This window comes from Marmota flaviventris, chromosome 3 (assembly GCF_047511675.1).
Source record: "Marmota flaviventris isolate mMarFla1 chromosome 3, mMarFla1.hap1, whole genome shotgun sequence".
NCBI classification, from domain to species: domain Eukaryota; kingdom Metazoa; phylum Chordata; class Mammalia; order Rodentia; family Sciuridae; genus Marmota; species Marmota flaviventris.
Genome location: NC_092500.1, coordinates 67,115,619 through 67,136,845, shown reverse-complemented (window position 1 = coordinate 67,136,845; position 21,227 = coordinate 67,115,619). Strand labels below are relative to the sequence as shown.

Below are 21,227 nucleotides of genomic sequence, written 5' to 3'. Positions count from 1 at the left end.
GAAAAAATTCTTATAATCAGAGACTTTACCAAATTGCATACAATTGAGTATATGAGTTCCTGTCATTGCCTGTCTCAGAACTTTGTTTTCTCGGTTTGTACAACATTTTTCACTCAATGTTTCTAATCAATGAGTAAAGGAAAGGCATTGAATTGAGAATAAAGATACCCATGACTAGGGTTCCTTATATAAATAGATTCTGGAGGAATATTCAAGCTTGGATAATCTGTGAGTTTTGTTTTGTTTTTTTTTAATGGAAGAATCAGACATCTGTTTTTCAGTCATTTCTGTCAAGTGTTAGGTTGAAAACATATAGGTATATGAAAAGAAGACACGCCAACTACAACTTGGACAGTAGCATTGGCTTGGGTCTTTTCAGTGGTGAGTTTTACCTTCTTAAATCAAATGCTATATTTATAATTAGAAACATTGTTTCTTTTAAGACCCACCCTTATCAAACTGGTAAGTAGAAATACTAGGCTGGGTTGAGATGGTGGACTACAGCTAAATCATTTGTGCCTATGGTTATGAACAGAGAAGGCAGCTTGGAAGCATTGAGCCAAGTTCAATTTGGTCCATTTTAAGTTGAAGGTAGAGAATGTGGCAGAGATGCTGCCTACTGTTTGTCAGAGGTAAGATTGCATTTACACTGAGCAGTACATCTTGAAATTTCTTAATTTGACAGTTTCAGTCTCACATCTGAATATTGTTTTTGAAGATGAAGATTTGGAGAAACTAAAACTAATAAGACATAGTCCTTGCTCTTGATAAGTATGTCCTTTTAAATACATGTCCTTTTTGGAAACTTTCAGTCATTTCAAATATAGAGGCTAATATAATGAACCCCCATTGCCCAACTTCAACCAATTGTCAACTCATGCCAATCTTATTTTGTCAAATTCAGAGCTATGGAATTTTACCTAACTTTATCAATCTGAATGTCTTTATCTCCTTTCTCCCTAAAAATGCTGTTCCTCAGGGACACAATGTAATAACTCCATTACCAATACTATCGAGAAGGTACTTCTTTATATGCTAAAGTTTTATTAAATAAACTCTTAATTCAGAGGATTTTTTTCATACATGTTCATATATGATCTCTACATCAACCTTTCAAGGAAGGATGTTTTTGTTTTCATTTCATGAATGAAGAAACTTATTCTTTGGGAGAAATTTGACTTGTCCAGCCTCATATAATTAAGTTCTCTCTAAGTTATCTTTTTTTAATTTTTAAAAATTTTTATTTTATTTTTTTTAGTTGTAGATGAACAAAATACCTTTATTTTATTTATTTTTTATGTGGTGCTGAGGATCAAGCCCAGTGCCTCACATGTGCTAGGCAAGCGCTTGACCACTGAGCCACAACCCCTGCCCCTCTAAGTTATCTTATATGTGTAGAAATCTTTACTCAAGACATTCTTCATTTTGCCCTTTACAATTGTGTAATAAAATCTGAGAAAGCTACAGATAGCTAAGAGAAACTGAAGTTGATAAGAATGGCAAATAGGTTTTATCTTGGGAGCTAAACCAATAGATCATTTGTAGCTGTTAGGCCTTGGTGTTAAGAAACTTGTAAGCGTGTTCCTAACTTATTGGGAAAGTATGTCCTTACTGATAGTAACCCGACATGGGTATGGGCAACCCATGTGTGGCATGTATGAGGCAGTTGGGCTAAGTAAACCTGCTAAAGACCTTTAGCTTTATATAATACCTGGTGGTGCTCTTTGAAAATTTCTGCTTTTTCTACCATAAATTTAGCTAATTTCTCAGTAGGGTATGGGATTCCTTGTATCAGTTCGGGATTGAGTTTAACAACATGCAATCGAGTGACTTTAATAAATGTGAATTTACTTTTCTGTCATGAATTGAGAAGATAAGAGTTAGCCAGTCAAGAACTGACAAGGCATCTCCAAGATGACATTAGGAACCCAGGTTTCTCTATCCTACTTAGCCATCCTTAGAGTATGTTTTTGATCGAAACATAACTCCTAAGACTTCAGTCAAGGAGGGGCAAAATGTGACATGCTAGAAAATTTCTTTAAAGATCTTTCTTGTAAACTCTGCCCTGTGAGTTCTGTTTAAACTATATAGTGCATGACCATCTCATCTGTAGCAAAGCCTTCTGATAAGTGTTTCCTAAGTACATCAGTGCCCAACAACATTGGACTTATGATAGGAAGAAAAGGAGAATGGGATAATCCAGTCAACTAAGTATTTGCCATGGTCTTCCCCTTCAGCTACCTAATGTCCTTCTTTTTTCTAAAGTGAGAACATACCCACCTTCTTCTCAATGGCAGCACCTCCAGAGTCTCATCTAGTTTGTATATTCAGTTGAAAGCCAGGTCTTTTGAGTAATTTTAGGTCTTCCATGAGGTCTGGATGTGGCATGTTGTGGTCAGGTCCCATAAATTCAATTTGTAAATACTCCCTCCTCTAGAATTACATCGGTAGACAAGAGAAGAGGATAATTTATGGTAAAAATTCTCACTTGAGGGCTAGAGTTGTAGCTCAGTGGTACAGCACTTGCCTAGCATGTGTGAGGCCCTGGGTTCGATCCTCAGCACTATATAAACATAAATAAAATAAAGGTATTGTGTCCATCTACAAAAAATATTTTTAAAAAATTCTCACTTGAAAAGCAAATGATCAAATATTGCTGGGTAGGAATATGGTCAGGTTCCTTAGGTAGTTTATCTGACAGTTCCTAGTTCTGCCTTCTGGAAGGATTTCTTGGCCCTGGCCCATTGTGCATGGGAGGTGTTTTGTTTTGTTCCATTCGTTTGGTTTTTGTTTTTGCACTGCTAGGGGTTGAAACGAGGGCCTCATGCATGCTAGGCAATTTCTGTACCACTATGCTTTATCTCCAGCTTGAGGGTTTTGGTTTTTTTTTTAATCATCTATTATTTGCCATGACCACATCTGAGTTCTGAATCAGGGAACATATTAAAATACCAAAGAAGGTCTTTTTTTAAAGGGGTATAGTAACAACCTGAATATTCATCATTAGAGAACATGGTAAATAATTGTGGTATATTCACATTGTATTACTGAATGAAGATGATACAGATATATGAATAGAGAATGAATAACAAGATATATTAAGTAAGGCTGACTAAGGTAAAGGGAGGATGGTGTGATGATAGACTGCCATTTTTGAGTAATGGGGAGAGGAAGAAAGGTGTGTGTTGTTTATACATAGACAATATTTGGAAATAATGCATAAGAAATTGTTAATATTTCCCTCTAGGGAGGGGACTACAAAATCAGAAATAGGAGGGATATTTTTATTTTTCATTGAATACCCATTTATTCTAGATGAATTTTTTACCAGGTATATGTATTTATCTTAATTTATATGCTTGATAATTTATTTTACTGAGAAAGGAAAAATGATTTATGAATCTTTGTGATTCATAAAAAAATGTTTATCTTTTAACTGCTTTCAAGACCCTCCCAGAAGGTAGAAACTGGACCGTTAGTATTTTCTTTTTCTGGATGGAAAAAGCTAAGCTCTTGGCTGTCCGAATACGTATACTGAATGGCTTATATTTCTAGTTATTCTTTATCCTATTTAGCAGCAATCTGAGATTCATACTTTTTTCCTCTGCAGTGGAAATTTTGCTTAGCCGACAAAAGAAAGCTGAACTTCTAAAGAAGATGACTGATGTGGCTGTGCGAATGTCAGAGGAGCAATTGGTCGAGCTCAGAGCTGATATCAAAGTAAAACTTATTCTCCTCTCTGCCTTTTTTCTTACCCTCAGGAGGCTAAAGTAGCAAATCTCCATAATTCATGGTTATATCAAATATATCAAATGTATGATCTTCCCTTTCCATACCTGGCCCTCTTCCAGGTTCTCTTTCTCTGTAAATGGTACTATCACCTATCCAGTTGTCCAAGCTGGAAATCTTAGGAAATTTTGCCATTTCTCAAGTTAACTCTGTCAGCAGACCTTGTCCATTTTACCTCTTTTTTTAAGGGGGGTGGAGGAGTAGGGTGTACTGGGGATTGAACTCAGGTCCACTCGACCACTGAGCCAAATCTCCAGCCCTTTTGTATTTAGAGACAGGGTCTCACTGAGTTGCTTAGCACCTCACTTTTGCTGAGGCTGGCTTTGAACTCACAATCCTCCTGTCTCAGCCTTCTAAGCCGCTGGGATTATGGGTGTGCACCACTGCGCCCAGCCATTTTACCTTTTACTGAATCTAAGATCTGACCTTTTCTCTTCATCTCTACCACCAACATGATCAAGCTATCTTTTGTTGCTTGTACTTCTATAATACCTTCTTACCTGATTCTCCATCCATTTTACCTCTGCCCCCTCTGCCCTCCCTTCCTATCTATTCCTCAAAAAAATTAGTAGTCTGCTTTAGACTCTCCAGTAGTTTTAGGATAAATACAATAATCTCCCACCTAGTGTACAGGGTTCTGCATGGGCTGGCTCTCCCACCGTCCTTACTTCACAACAGGCCCCTATCTTTTGTACTCCAACTGTACTATTTAGTTCTTTCCACAATTCTTCCTGCTCCCTCCTGCTAGAACACCACTGCATGTTTTCCATGTATCCAAAACATTCTTCTGTTCCCTCTGAGCACACAGGTCATTCTTAACCTACTCATCCTTCCTGGCTCCCCTGACTGCGCTATCCCTCTGTGCAGTTACATCTTTATGTGCATTTGATTAATCTGTCTTCCCTACCAGACTGTGAACTTTACAATGGCAGAAACTGCTATATCCCCAGTGCCTTGGCATATAGCAGGTCTTTAGTAAATAATGTTTTCTTGATCAGTTATGATTTTATAGAGAAAATTTGATAATTTGAGATGCTGATTATACTGTGATCTATAAAGATTACTGAGGTTCAATATTCATGCCTTTTAAATTCTTATATACAGAACAGTATTTCTGTGACTAAGCATGTGAGCCCAAGAAAAGTTGGAATATTCGTGGATAGTTGTGGACACTGGTGTTCTACACAATTGTTTATAAGTGGCTAGCTGTATGAATAAGGAGAGTTGGCCTTTTCTACTCCTGAGCCCATAGCCACCACTGTTTGTGAACACATAAGCTTCATTGCCATTTTTGAGAGAAATACTTGCTACAGAGGCTTGCAACAGCCTCTATAAAATAAAAACATAGGTGGAAGATCATCTAGGACCTTTTAGGAATCCTTGTTATCATTTTGATCCAGTGATTCACACAAACTTATAGAATGTGACTGTTCTCACTCCTTTCCCTTAGAAAATCAACTAGGGTGAGCTGGGCATGGTGACCCATGTCTGTAATCCAAGCAGCTCTGGAGGCTGAGGCAAGAGGATTTCAAACTCAAAGCCAGTCTCAGCAAAAGTGAGGTGCTAAGCAACTCAGTGACAGACTATTTCTAAATAAAATACAAAAAAGGCTGGGGATGTGGCTTAGTGGTTGAATGCCCCTGAGTCCCCAGTAGCCCCCACAAAAAAAAAAAAAAAAACAACAACTAGGGTGAAATAGCCAGATAAAGCAAATTTTAAAATTACTATTTCTCTCTTAACTAAAATTATATTACAAAATTTTATAGAATGTCTTCCTCACATTTATGCCAGTCAGTCTCATTCAACTATCTATGAGAAACCGGAAACCTCTTTGGAATTAGATGAGAAATCTGGCTACATCTGTTCCCCTTCCCACGTGGCTGAAAAGCTGCTAGAAATATTACTGCAGGCTGACTAAGGATCTGTTTCTCTCCACATTTTCAGTGTGCTGAAGTGGGTGCTGTGCAATTTAAATGTCTTATTTCCAGATCATTTTATTTCTGTCATTCCCATTATGTATTTGGCTCAACAAACCCTAGAATATGTTTCAGAATTAATCTCAGACTGATATTACTTTTCTGAAGTTCTCTTACAAGAGGTTCATGTGGGGCTGGGGATGTAGCTCAGCGGGAGAGCTTGGTTCAAGTTTATATGCACAGTATACTCAAAAATCTTTAGGACTTCAAGACCCAAAGGTAATTTTTCTCTCTCCTTTCCCTATCAGTGTTTCTGGATGCATCCCAAGGATTCTGATGCATTTTGGATGTGGGAGTAGGCCTCCCTCAGTTAAGAAGTAGACTGCTTTGCTATGAGGCTTTCAGTTCTTCCAGATTATATCTAGGCCCTTAATTTTTCTTTCTCATGTTGTTTTCATCTGAAAAAAAAATGATTCTAGGCTACCTTAGACATTTTTTTTTAATCGAAATAGATCCCTAGAAGCACTTTATTCTTGACATTCTTGACATGTTTCTAGATAATTTCTATGGTATAGTTAGTTTTTGACCCAAGGGGTTAGTTACTTCTCAGCTCAGTCCACTTAAAAGGATTAAATCACTTGCAGTATAAACTTTTCTTGTTTGCAAAGTTGACTTTTCACATGAATGATTTTCAGTCTCAAGAAATTGTTCCTTTTTCAAGAACTGTGAAATCTTATGTTATAAAAAGGTGAAGTGGGTTTCCTAAGGAAATTCCTTTTAAAGAACACCAAAACATCTAAATGGGATTTTTTGTTGTAGTTTATGAATATTTTTGCTGCCTCTGTTTCTATATTAAATAGAACAATATGGAAAATAGCCCCAATAGTGGAAAGATGGTCCTCCACTATAAATTCTTTCTCCTTTTTCCTTTCCTAAGGTTTCTTTTGATTGTACCTGCTGGGTTTTGAACATCATGCAGCATTTCTTTCTTTCTTTTAATAGTGGTACTGGGAATTGAACCTAAGGGCTCTCTACCACTGAACTACATTTTGAGCTATTTATTTTGAGACAGGGTTTCACTAAGTTGCTCATGTTGGCCTCAAATGTGTGATCCTTGTGCCTCACCTCCTGAGTAGCTGGAATTAGAGGCATGCACCATTCTATAGCTTTTCATAAAACTCCCAAACTTTGAGCCCTTGTGAAATGAGTGGATTTGTGAAATGAGTGGATTCAGCACTGGTAATATGATAGCCATTTAGTAAACTTAGAAGTTAAAAAGAAGAAAATTGAAAATAATTCTGTTCCACCTGTGTGTAGCAACCTATAAGTTCAATTTTTTAATGTTTGTCTAACTTGGAGGCTTTTCTTTGTCCTTTCTCCAGCACTTTGTTAGTGAACGTAAATATGACGAGGATCTGGGACGAGTAGCCCGATTCACCTGTGATGTAGAGACTTTAAAGAAGAGCATTGATTCCTTTGGACAAGGTGAGATGGTGAAAGATTCTAAGAGGTAGAGGTAGTGTCCTTTCTATCCTTTACCTCTTAGGCTCTTTTTTTTTTTTTTTTTTTAATGCAGTAATGAGGGTTTATCTCAGGGCCTCACGTATGCTAGGCTAGCACTCTACCACTGAGATACATCCCCAGACCTTTTTATTTTATTTTGAGACAGATCTCACTAATTGCTTAGACTGGCTTTGAATTTGTGATCCTCCTACTCTGGCCTCCCAAGTAACTAGGATTACAGATATGAACCATCACACCTGGGTGACTTATCTTTTCTTGGCATGCTAACTAGCTTCTCCACTGAGTCTTCCTCAGTGCCTCTTGTATGTTTAATTTTGTGAAAAGTAATCATGGGAATATTTATGAAGTCTGTGGATGCAGATACTTGAAACTCTGAAGATGATTATTTACTAGGTCCCTAAGAATAAATACACTTTTTCTCTGGTTACACACCTGTAATCCCAGTGCCTCCAGAGGCTGAGGCAGGATGATCACAAGTTCAAAGCAAGAGTTAACAACTTAGCGAGGCCCTAAGCAACTTAGCAAGACCCTGTCTCAAAATAAAAAGGGTTGGGTCTGTGGCTCAGTGGTAGAAGTAGAGCACTTGCCTAGCATGTGCGAGGCACTGGGTTTGATTCTCAGCACTGCATATAAATAAAATAAAAAGTCCATCAACAAGTAAAATAATATTTTAAAAATAAAATAAAACAAAATGCTTTTTCACTATTTTCTGCTGAGTTGAGAGGTGTAAAATACATAGTGTAAAAGAATATGGGGCTCTGGAGTCAGACCAAGTTTGAATCTTTGCCTCAAAGCTGATATCTTGGATTTTTTACTCCTCAAATAGAGATGATAATAATTGTAATACCAGCCTTCCCTGGCATATAATAGATCCTTAAATATTATCCTTAAGGTGGGGGAGGGTGCAGTGTCTGTGAATGAAAGTTTGTAGTGACAAATTGGTTAGACCCTCTGTTCTGTCTCAGTATAAAAGTGAAATGTGGCTGGAAGTATAGCTCTATGATAGAGTACCTACCTAGCATGTATGAGGCCCTGGATTATTTCACCCCAAAAAAGTGAAATATTGTCCTTAGGGTAGTGGTTGTTAACTAATCATTAGTTTAAAAAAAGCTAAGAAAAAAAATCTGGGGAGTGGTGGTTTTTGGGTTTTTTGTTTGTTTGTTTGGGTGGTGGGGGGCTCTGGGGGCTGAACACTTTACTACTGAGCTACATCCCCACATCCCCAGTTCTTTTGATTTTGAGACAGGGTCTCACTAAGTTGCTAAGGCTGGGAGATAGTTTTAAACCATTGAATTCTTAACAAAATTTGAATTAAAAATATTAATATTTTTCAGTTAGATTGTATTTTGGATTGGGGGTTATTTTTGCAAAAAGAAATTTGGCAAGATACATGTTTGTGGTAAAGACTAGTTCTATTCATATTTAACTGATCTTGATTATTTTTACCTTGCATCATTCATATTTTTTTGAAGGATTTAGAAAAAAATTGATTTGTTTACCTTTCTCTTTCTTTGTAAAGTGTGTACTTTAGAATGTTCCTTGCATAGGAAACTGAACATATGGCCCATACTATTGTTCCCAGGCTTAGTCAGCTTCTGGGAGGCACAGCCAGGAGTTTAGGTAGTAGGAAATGCCAGGAAGTCATTACTCAGTAGGAAGCATTGGTAACTTGATCTTAAAACTGTTTTCCCTATCTCTAAGAATTCATTTACCCCAAGCAGTGAGGATTTGGAAGGAGGGAAGAATGAAAGCAAAGGGAGGTGTTTCTTCCTGTTATCCATTTTATTGGTTTTTCTTTATGCTATTCTAGTGGATAGTTCCTTATCTTAAATTGTTCATTTTGAAATGGAGAAACAGGGGAAGTATTATTATTCCTTATGGTTTTCCATCATATGACCACATGTTCCTCATATTTCTGTTTCAGTGTCCCATCCAAAGAATAGCTACTCAAACAGATCACGATGTAGCTCAGTTATAGCTGTGTCCTTGAGTGGCCCAAGTGATGCCTCTGCTGCTTCCTCTTCCACCTGTGCCTCTGTTCCCAGCCTTACAGGTGCTAACAAGAGAAATTCGGCACCAGGAGAGACTCCTACAGCCAACAGCAGCCGACCCTACCAGCCTCATCGGGAGGTAACCTAGCTTCCACACTGAGAATGGGAAAGAGCAAAGGCGTCCAAGTTTTGAATTTTTAAGTGCTGATATAGCTCAATATACTACCTTCCTCTCTCTATTCCCATTCCATACTGATTTTTCTTCCCTCTAGTACCAGTTAGTTCCTGAGACAGGTATTTCAAACTATCAGCTAGTAACTTCCTGTTACCAAGAATTTCTGACTTTCTTATGTTGGCAGTGATCCTCACCCCTTAGGTAGTATAGCCTGGTAATTAGTCATACTGGAAGTCATGTACCATCTCAAGACAGACCAGCACTGCAAGTGTAGGTTCTCCAGCATGTATCTGAAAGCAACAACTCACTAGAAACTCAGTATAAATGTATCAGGGGAAGAGAAAGTGAACCTACTAGGGATGAGGAATGAGCACATTAGTGGAAGAGTAAAGCCAAATGCAATGGCGCAGGCATATAGTCTCAGTGACTCTAGAGGCTGAGGCAGGAGAATCGCACTTCAAAGCCAGCCTCAGCAACTTAGCCAGACCTGTTCTAAAATAAAAAATAAGAATGACTGGGGCCGTATGGTTAAATGTCCCTGGTTTCAATCCCCAGTACCAAAAAAAAAAAAAAAAAGGAAGAGTGGAAGAGTAAACCATACTTTCTTTTCCTTAGTTTGAAGGAGAAACAAAAGAATAATCTAAGAAAAAGCTGTCAATACATTGTTCAGAAGTGATTTAACATTGAAATTGGAAGACAAAAAAAAGAAATCCCTCAGGGCATAAGCTTTTTGGTCTACTGCAATATGGTTTAATCCTGGTTTGCAACGTTGACCATAATGGTGCTAATTTTATTATTCCAATTGTTCCTTATCTTAAATGGCCTAAAATCTACAGAATTCAGATGCCCAATTAAGAGCTTGTAACAACCCAAAGAATTCTCTTCCATGTTAGCTTTCTTCCTGAAAAGTGAGGTAAACTACTCTTCAGTGAAGAGTCTATAAGTGAAAAGCAGGAGACAATGGTGGAAGATGTATTGTAATATAGTAGCTAGGTCAGATTGGCTGACAGAATTCTGAGTCCCAAACATGATATACCTCAAGTATGGTTTTTAGATTACTCCTGTGAACTAAACTAGAACAAATGGTGTATCATAATGCCAGAGTACCTTGAACATTGTATTCTTTTATCCTTAGGTGTTGCCGGGGAACAGACGAGGAGGACAGGGATTCAGGCCTCAAGGCCAAAAGTCCAGTGACCCCGCAAGCCAAGGGCGACATGACAGTATGGGTCGTTACAGAAATAGCTCCTGGTATTCATCTGGTTCTAAGTATCAGAGTGCTGCACCCCAGGCACCTGGAAACACTAGTGAGTGGGGCCAGGCTCACTCTACAGGGACCAATGGAACTGGAGCCAGCATGGAGCCTTGTCCATCCAAGCCCTCATTCAAAAAGGGGCTCCCCCAGCGCAAACCCAGGACCTCTCAGCCTGAAGCTATGAACTCTTGAGAGAAATTCCAGTTGACCTTTCTTCTGTATGCCACTTAATTCAACCTGATAACTGGACTTTAGAAAACTTATAGTTAGATTTAATAACAAAAAGAAGTTTATGCATATCACTTTGTGCCATTCTAAATATTTTTTTGTTTCTTCTCTCCTTATTTCCTCTTTATCATTTTTGGAGGGGAAACTGTTTTTTCCTCTACCTTTCCCAGTGATATGGACTGATTTTGATTAGTCATTTCCACCAGGAATCAGGGGCAACTATTTCCACGCTTCCCAAGGGTAAGCAACATTCTTCCCACTACACCAAGTCTTCCAACTGCCTGAAGAGGCCTTGTTCAGCAAGTCCCCATTGTTGAGGCTATCTCAGGAGGAAGTGGGTCAGAGCTAGTCCTGTCACCATTTCAGTCTAAGCAGAAGCCACAGGTGCCTGCCAAGTTCCCTCCAAATAACAATTTGACCAGAAGAGGCAATTGAGGGGATTGTATACCACACTGGATTAGCCAGAAAAGGGAAATGTTAATTGGTAAAAAGGAGAGAACACCAGGAAACATTTGAGAATCTGCCTCTATCTCAGAATGTGCCTGAGATTTGACACTTGAATCAGGGTTTCAGTCCCCTGCTTGGCACCGTAGCTTAACTGCAATTTCTTCAAAATGCCCAAAGCCTTGTTTCCTGTTACCTTAAGCTGTACCTTAGACTGCAAACCAGTCTAAGGAAGTCTGTGAAAGTAGCATTTAATTAAAGTCTTTTTTAAGTTTAAAAAAAAAAAATTGTTTCAATGTTTGAGGATTTTTTAAATTGATGTTCTCCCCCTTTGCTGAATCCTGTTCTGATCTTGAACCAAATTTATAGCAATATAATTGGTATTAATCTAAGGTACCCAGCAAAAAATTGCTACAGTAAATCTTTATAGATAAATAAATAAAAATAGCTGCATAAATGTTCCCACATTTGTTTCATAGCAGCAAGAGACTTCATTTCAGTATCTGTTTTTCTTTGGGCTTCATGGGGTAGAAGTCACTTGGACAGCTTATTCTGTGCTTAAATGAGGGGGTCTGATTCCTGAGTCATTTGTCCACTGCTGCTTAGCTTTAGGATCAGATTAAAATATGAAAGCCAGGATAAGCAAATGCAGCTGTTCCTTATGAGAAAGGATCCATAGGATAGAGAAGGAGTGCTTAGCAGGTTAGAATAACCACAGCTGCCAGCCACTCTCCCAGGCAACCAAAGGTTATATTGGCACCGTTTTCCCTGCCTCCCTGTCCCTGGATAGGGGTAGTGAATTTAACTGTATAATTGAGCTCCTACATATAGCAAGTAGCTAGTGCTGGACCTCTCCTATCCACCCCACTCCCAGCATCTATGATTTAATAAGAGTTTTCCTTCCTCCAACATGTGTCTTCTGAGCCCAGGTTGTGGCAGTGGTGCAGAACTTAGCTGCCTCAGGGCCTCCCATGGCTCCTTGGTTGAAGCTGAGCCTCCAAGGTTCAGGTTGGTTGAACAGATTGAAAAAGAATGCCTGTGTGTGTGTGAGTGGGTGTGTTTTTGGGTAAAGAAAACAGTAGTCAAGGAATACTGGGGAAACCGTTTCTAAGGGACTGATCACCTCATTTTGGAGACTATCTAACACCATCAGCCTGCTAGGTGTCAGGAAAAAGCCCTGCTTTCCTGATTAATTACTTGCCTATACTATATAATAAATCCAGAGATTGAGATAACCTTGAAAGATTAAGAGACCTATCCCTATATCCAGGCAAGACTGCATTTAACCACTCTGACAAATGGGAAGCAACATGTTTGTCAAAACTGCCTTGAAATTGAAATTTAAATTTCCTTATAAAAAATTTTGAAGGTTTTTTAAAAATATATTTTTAGTTGTAGTTGGACACAATACCTTTATTTTATTTATTTTTATGTGGTGCTGAGGATCAAACCCAGCACCTCCCATGTGCTAGGCAAGCGCTCTACCACTGAGCCCCAACCCCAGCCCCATGAAGATTATTAATGACCATAAAAATTTTGAAAATAACGAAAGTTCTTTTTATTGTTTTGTTTTGAATTACAAAGGTATTATTTAAAATAATAAATAAAGCCAGGAATGTTGGTGCACTCTGATAATCCCAGCACCTTCTGTGGCTGAGGAGGATCCCAAGTTTGAGGCCAGCCTCAGTAATTTAGCAAGGGCTGGGCTTGTAGCTCAGAGGTAGAGTAACACTGGGAATAATCCATAGAACTACAAAAAAAAAAAAAAAAGTGTGTGTGTGTGTTTGAAGTGCTAGGGATTGAACCCAGGACTTATTTTTTTTTTTTAGTAATATATCTAAACCATAATTCATTGAGTATCTCCTGAACATATTCTAAATTTTCTAATTTGTCTTTTCTTCAGTGAAGAGAAGTTAAGGTTATCTTAAGTTTGATTTGTGTTGTTCATAATAGTTCTGGGTTTCCTAAGAGAAGGAAAGTTTCATACCCTGGGTAGCTACTACTAATCCTCAAAGAGGTTGTATCTATCATTTTTCCTTCCCCTTACAGGCATATGTCTTCCCTTACAGGCACATGTCTTGCCATCTCCAACTTAGAGATAGGACTGGGGCTTCAAGTTGTTTAGCCATCAGTTATGTGTCATTTGATAGGTAAAATTTAAATACCATGACTTGGCTGGGTATGTAGCTCAGTAGTAGAGCACTTGCCTAGTATGCCTGAGGTTTAATTCCCACCACTGCAAAAGAAAATTAATAATAATTACCATTACTTCATTATGAACATCAAATATTTTCTGGACCCCTAATCTATAGCCATTTTTTAAAATGTACCTTTTAAAATAGTAACACAAGCTGGGCACTGTGGCACATTGCTTTAATCCCATCATTTTGGGAGGATGAGGCAGGAGGATTCCAAGTTTAAGACCAACTTCAGCAACATAGACCCTGACTCAAAAGGGCTAGAAATGTAACTCAGTATTAGAGCATCCCTGTGCCACAAAACAAAACAGTACCATGAAAATACAAAAGTAAAAATAAAACAGTAATACAAACTAGTTAAAAAGACATACTGGTTGAAAGTGTAGCTTAGTGGTAGAGCACTCGACTAGCAGTCCCTACATTCTATCTCCACGCCCCCAAAAAAGGATACATGGTTGAAAGTAAAAAGTGATCGCCTATCTTGCCCCATTCCCCAAAAGAAATCATTGGGAAGTTTCTTACATATTGTTCCAGAGATTTTTTTAAACCCAAATGTTTTTCTTTTATATAAATGGGAATCATTCATATATTTACACAACTTGCTTTTAAAAATTTCCTTGCTTTTCATAACCTAATTATTTTTTCCTTTAAGAAAAAACATTATTTGTAAATGGTTATAAAGAAATGAAATTAAGCTGGGGTTGTGGCTCAGAGGGAGAGCACTTGCCTACCATGAGTGAGGCACTGGGTTCGATCCTCAGCACCACATAAAAATAAAAATGAAGATGTTGTGTCCACCTATAACTAAAACATAAATATTTTTTTAAAAAGAAGAAATGAAATCTAAACAGTTCAAAAGTATAGATAATAAAAAGTAAGCTTCCCTGCCATTCTGGATTTTTTGTACCCTCCCCAGAGGCAACCACTATTTAATTTCTTATATATTCTTCTGGATATATATATTTCATAAGAATATATACTACTTAAGGGCTGAGGTTGTGGCTCAATGGTAGAGTGCTCACCTAGCACACTAGAGGCCCTGGGTTTGATCCTCAGCACCACATAAAAATGAAATAAAGATATTGTGTCCACCTAAAACTAAAAAATAAACATTAAAATAAAGAATATATACTATTTAAACCTCTTTCCACTGGTATTTATTAACATATATCTTGTTATTTCTTATGACTGCATAGTATTCTACTGTATAAATATAATTAGTTTAACTGGTCCCTAATGATGGTATTCTGGTTTTTGCTATTACAAGTATTTTTGAATGAACATTCCATAATACATATATTATTCCTTGTGTGTGAGAGTGTATATGTAGAGTAAATTCCTAGCAGTGGAGTTGTGGGGCTGTGTAATTGATAAAGTACTCTTCATTATTGATCAAGTGGCAGAGGTTTACACTCTTACCACAGTATGTGGGAGTACTTTGCACAGTTGTTGAGGTGGAAGCTAAGGAGAAATAGAGATAACTGAAACATAGTCCCAGACTTCAAGTGGCTGATAAACTAGTTGAGATAGGTACTAGGGATGTGGCTCAGTGATGGAGAGCACTTGTCTAGCATGTGTAAGGTCCTGGGCTTAATCCCCAACACTGCAAAAAAAAAAAAAGCAAAAGGAATGATAGATTTGTGTGACAAAGACATACTAGATGAGTGTTGCATGAACACCCTGCTGTTATCTTGTGTAAGGTGGGAGCATTACCAGCAGAACCTAAGCTACAATATACTAGCATGTGCTTCCAGGCCAGCTTCAGTCTTACAAGTATGGAGTATTTCTGAGGGGAATAGGAGAAATTATGGAAAATCTGTGGTATGGTGTCATCCATCTGTGAACTAACCTATGTTCTTGAAAAAGCTCAGTAGAACTTTTGCCCCTGGAGATCCTGCCACTGGACCTAACAAATGAGGGTTTTGATTTATAGGACTCATTCTACATGGTAAGAATTTTATCAATACAGCAACATGCATTTTGGAAGAAGGAACAGGTGTCTAAAACAGTACCTGTTACATAAGTAACTGAGACTTCATGTAACAAGGAATTACTTTATCACCATTTTAACCAGAGTATTGACCCTCAGTGCTGGCAGCCAGAGAAACATACGATAAAATTAATCAAAGTTTTAGTTGTTGCAGCTACTTAGGAACATTTTTTCTTTTCAACATTGAAGCACTTACTGTGTGTAAGGCTCTCTGCTGAGTTCTGAGGCCAAGATAAATGGTTCTAGCCCTTTCTTAACTATGGAAGCCCTGCCTGGTAGCCAGGCAGTGTGGTAGAGTAGAAAGACCTTGGACTTGGACTTTAATTCTGTTTTGTAGTTTGGAAGTGTGACTGGATGACCTTGGGCATGTAATGTAACATCTTTGAACCTGTTACTAAACTATAAAGTGAAGACCATGCAACTATTTTAAGAATATAGCTACACAGTACCCTCAGTGTATAAGCTAGCCTGTGATAAGTATCCACTTGCCTCTGCTTGCTTGTGTCTCTTCTGCCCTTTAAAAGCATGTGATAGGTTTCCCCTATATCAAGCCCTTCATTAATCAAAAAGAAGAAATCAGACACATGGTTATACTCTTCTACCTGGCTTTTCTCTCAGAGTGTGTATTCCTTCAGCATGGTGGGCCTTGTGCCCCTCTTGTCTAAGCCCTGTCAGGAAAGTAACCCTTACCCAGTTTCAGAGCTGCGTGGGTGAAGCAGGCTGGGTGCTAATGGAACAAGCTACCTCAGTAAACACTCTTGCCTGCTGCAGCCACACTCCCAGGAAAGCCAAGAAACATTATTTCCATACAGGTGATGAGGGAATTTTATTATGGGCCTTGATACTCTATACCGAGGAACACCTATCTAAAGATGTTTCTGGGTTAGGAAACTACCCACCATCACCAGCACAACTGTTCTGCCTGCCCACCCGCCCCTTCACTGCCGTCAAAACAGCAGGAACAAATACCACCCACTCCTGATTCCTCAAGGAAAAGACAGGTCTCTTTTTATGTCTCTTCAACTTAACCTAGTTAAGCTTTCTCTATAACTTAATTTTAAACCCATTTACTGGTGCTGTGAGAACACATGGCTTGAGACAATGAGGAGATTACTTAGGTCAGGCAGGCCCTCCCTCTCTGGCTCCTGCTTTCACTGTGGTGCTGCAGTCAAGGGCAGTGTCTCCTGTGCAATATGAAGTCCAGGTTGCTATTCGCAGAGTGCTCACTATAGATCACTATCTTGAGTACCCATCAAAATAAGCATTCTGTTCCCTTTTAATAGACTGTTTACTAAAGTATAAAATAGAACTCTCCTACAGCATGGCACAGGAGCAAACTGCTGCCAACCTGGTCAGATCAAGGTTTAGACCTGATTCCTGTTCTTACTAGCCATGTACTATGTAATTGTTTCTTTATAAGTAAAACCATGTACTTTCCAGGATTCTTTTTTTTTTTGAAAGTTTCACAGCAGTCTGCTTAGTCTAACTAGGTTCCTCCACTACAAGAAAAGGAATAACTTAGAATGAGATGGCTAAGCAGTGACCATTCCAAAATGGTTTTTTGTTGTTGATTTTTTTTTTTTGTCCTGGGGATTGAACCAGGGCACACTTAACCAGTAAGCCACATCCCCAACCTTTTTATATTTTATTTAGAGATAGAGTCTCACTGAGTTGCTTAGGGCCTTGCTAAGTTGCAGAGACTGGCTTTGAATTGGTGATCCTCCTACCTCAGCCTCCTGAGCTGCTGGATTGCACAACCATTCCCGGCTAAATGTTTTGTTTTGATGGCTGGGGAACTTTGTATAAGGCTTCATCCTAAATTCACATCCTTGGTCCCAACATGCAGTCAGGGCAGTACTAGTAATAACAGTCTACCACAGTTTATGTCACAGACAAAGGAACAGAGGCACTGCAAGATAAAAGAACTTCACCCCACCCAGCATTATACTGGTCAGTGACAGAGCTAGAATTTGAACTGACTTGAAAACCCAAGATTTCTGAACCACACAACACAACCTTAGAAGTAAAGCCTGGCCACATTGGCTGAGGGCCAGCCTTGTAACAGTCCTAGGGACCTCCAGAAAGGAGGGTGGAGAGAGTAGGAAGGAGGGAGAAGAGGGGAGGAGCCTCTGGTCTCATTTCCTCGAGAGCCACCTGTTCCCACCCACCAGGGTACACAGTATCTGACTCTGCCTTAGCTTTCTGGTTAGGAGCGGGGCAGAGTCTTTTGTGCCTTGAGCACCCCCCCCCCACACTTTTTTCTCCTTGCTCTGCTCTGTTCTGCTTTCTCTCCTTGTTCTTTTTCGTAGATAATACTCCTACAGACCTCCCACGGCAGCTCCAAAATGCAGCCTCCTGAGTTTCTTGTTGACAAAGTCTTTTAGCTATCTGAACAGGGCCCCCTCTCAGCCTACCCCTCTCTGCAACTCCCTACCATTGCCCAGAATGAGTGGAGAATGGGGAAAGGGGAGAAGAAAAGACTAGAGTAATGAGGACCTCAGTTCCCCACCTTCCGGTGCCCTCTTTAGATTTTTTAACTCCTTCTTACTCTCCCCACCCCTCAAGGAGAAGGTAGAGGATTATTCACTAAGGACTGAGGGAACATATATGAACAACTGCCAAATCTGAACAGAGATCTGAGTGGCTGATAAAAGTGAAGAGAGAGGAGAGTCTGAGTCCCTATATCTGCACATATTATCTAAAAGGAAAGGTCAGACTAAGGGAAAGACTCTGTGGCTGCATCCCCATCCCTCCACATGTTTACATTCGTTGAGGGACTATAGGGAAAGAGTTTAAAGGCCTAAACTGCTGTCTCACTTTGGGATAAGTGATCATAACCATAAGTATCAGTGTATCTTCTGGAAGTGGGAACCAGCATTATCCCTGGAGCTGTGAGTAGGGACAGTGCATCTCTGCCTCAGTGTTTTCATATGTAAATTGGTAGTTATTAATAATAGTATCTACCTTATAGAGTTACTGTGAGGATTAATGGGACAATCCAAATAAAACATTTAGCACAGTGCCTGGTACAAAGTTAATGCTCAATAAATGTAAACTCCTGTAATTCTTAAGGGCACTGCATCCATCATCTACTCCCCCACCATTCACCCAGTGTCTGGCTTGACTTAATTCCCCAAACTAGCCCAGAGTATTGATGTGGAACCCTGAAAATCTGAACATTTTTTGGCCTTACAGGCCACTCCAGGACCACCAGGACCTGATACACAATCCCAGATGACCAGTGCATTGAGTGACCAGACAGTCTCAGCCATCCTTTCTGGACCCTAATAATGGTAGACAGCTATGTTTGAGGGAAGCAGAATCTGGATTTGGAGTTGGGAGATTGTCAAGGATGGAACCCAGGCTCTGCCACTTACCAACTTTGTTACCTTGAGCATTTCTCTCCTTCTCCAATCTCTCTGCCTGTGTTACTTGTATCTGAAATGGCTATCCTGGCTATTTCACAGGTGTCCTGAGAGACTCATAATCAGGTAATATTTGCATGATGAAAGTCACATTCTTATAGGTCATTTATGTTTTCACTCAATCTGCATAACAACTCTCTGAAGTAGTTATTAGCATCCCCATTTTACAGATGAGAAAACCAAGTCACTGAAAGATCAATAACTTGCCTTTAAAAACCACCCAAATAGCAAGTGGCAGAACAGGATTCAAACCGATGTAGCTTGGTTCCCCATCCAGCGGGTGCTTTCAACCTTAGCCTCACCAGTTCTCTAAGTGAGCTAACAGCAAAAACCCCCTTCAGTTTAGCAGAATGCTGGACTATCTCCTGGAGGGGAAGAGGTGAGGGCTGCGGGTAGGGGTTATTTTGCAGCTCCAGACCTGCCCAGGCGATGGGACATGATCTGCGACTCTAGATTCCAAGGTTGGAAACTGAGGGAGGGGAGCGCTGCTCTCTTCCCAAAGCACCCGTTCATTTTAATACAGGTGTCTTCGGCTTTGGCTTTCCTCGCTGATGAGGGTAGGTGGAGCGGGGGACACTTCTTTATTTCCAACGCTGGAGGCTGTGGGTGTGTCTCCTCGAGGGGTGGGGGTACTGAGCCTCCTGCTTTACTCGTCCGGGAACAAATTGCTGTTTTGGCCGCGGCGGCTCTTCTGGGCGCGGGCGGCAGCCGCGTTCGCTGGCAAATCGTGGGAAGGAGGAGGAGCGGCGCTGGCAGCAAGGCAACGGGGACCGCCGCGGCGCGGGAGACGGACTGGAGACAGCAGTGCGTCCCGCCCGGTCCCTGCTCCGCACCTCCTCCCTGTAGCGCAGGGTCCAGCGCACAGCCGAGCTCCCTGGGACTGACACGAGTGGGCCCGATCTTCCTCACTCCGGAACTGCAAGACCTGCATGCCTAAGATTAGGAAGTTTTCCCCAGCGTCTGACCTCTAGCGGTCTCCGACACTGTAGCGCGACCTAGGAGCAGAAAAGGTGACAGGCTAGACTGAAGCATAGAGCGAGACAAGGGTCTAGGTTCCTTTCTCCACTGCACTCCTTCTCCACTCTGGAGTCAAACGAAAGCCATCCGAATCACACTCCTAGGGCTACCCACCCTCCAGTTTTCTCAAGAATGCTGCCTGCAGTTGCATCTCCTAGTAGCAGCTCCATTTTCCAGAGTCAAGCTAAGGCTAAGAAAGGCTTGCACGCCCCAAAGCTGTGTTCAGAAGCCCCTCCCCTGCGCAGTTTGAGTTCCTCTGGGGCCTAAACCTCCACCAACCACCCAGCCTTCACCGCCTCCTGGTCGCTAGTCCCCTTTCCTATGACACTCTTCTCTGGAAATGCATCTTCTATCACATACAACACCCCGCCCCCCACACACACCCGAGCCCCCCTCCAGTCCCTCCAGGGAAGGAGAGGCTGCTAGGCGGCTCTCAAGAACTCCCAGTCTGTAGAGAAGACGCCTCGCCCCTGCTGCTGAGGCTGAGTCAGCCTGAGCAGACCAGGCTGCCGTTCTCCGAGGGGCGGGCGGAGCGGCCAGGGCGGTCTGAGCGGCAGGGACAGTGGGGCGGCAACCTCCCCCTGCCCCCGCCGAGGTCCCGAGGGGAGGGGGACAACTCGGCAGGAGGCCTGTCCCTTTAAGGAGGCGGCCCTGACTGGGTGTGCCCCGTCTCCATGGTTACCCCGGTGCAGGCGGCGGCGCGGGAGGTTGGGAGGGAGGCTGCCGCTTCTCCCCGACAGACGGAGGGAGCTGCGGGGATCCGGTGGTGGCGCCAAGCGGAGCCGCCCGCAGCAGAGACGGGAGCCCAGCGGGCGAGAGGTGCCGAGAGGGCCGCAGCTTCGGAGCTTGGAGCCCGGGATTCGTGGGCGGCGAGGGCGCTAGGGGCCGCGCGCAATGCTCAGGGCCCCGACGGCGCGGACGCCCCCTTGCGCGCTGGCGGCTGGCGGGGCCTGCGAGACCCTGTTGGGCATTGCCCCCCGACGGCTGCTCTAGGGGGCGCAGGGCCCGGAGGGGGGCGGGCGCCCTCCCCGGGCGCTGAGTCCCCGCGCCCCGGAGGGATGGGGCGGGCGGCCGAGGCCGCCTAAGATGCCGGCCATGCGGGGGCTACTGGCGCCGCAGAACACCTTTCTGGACACCATCGCCACACGCTTCGACGGCACGCGTGAGTCAAACCCTAACCCCTAGCTCCCGGACAAACGATCCCCATCCAGGACTGCAGCCAGCCCTAAGCCCCACTTGTCGGCTTGGCGTCCACAAGTTCTCACCTTCTCTCCC

General features: G+C 41.5%; 1 protein-coding gene across 2 annotated transcripts in view; it reads left to right on the top strand.

Annotated features, from left to right (window-relative positions):
• Positions 1-11,789, top strand: part of Spats2 (spermatogenesis associated serine rich 2) — a 109,355-nt gene extending 97,566 nt beyond the window's left edge. For both annotated transcript variants that reach the window (XM_027949889.2, XM_071609892.1), the window contains 4 exons: positions 3,611-3,720; positions 7,088-7,190; positions 9,154-9,359; positions 10,531-11,789. In XM_027949889.2, coding sequence (XP_027805690.1) covers positions 3,611-3,720; positions 7,088-7,190; positions 9,154-9,359; positions 10,531-10,842 — 731 coding nt within the window. In that variant the 3' untranslated portion in view covers positions 10,843-11,789. The remainder of the gene's footprint in view (positions 1-3,610; positions 3,721-7,087; positions 7,191-9,153; positions 9,360-10,530) is intronic.
• Positions 11,790-21,227: the final 9,438 nt, after the last annotated feature.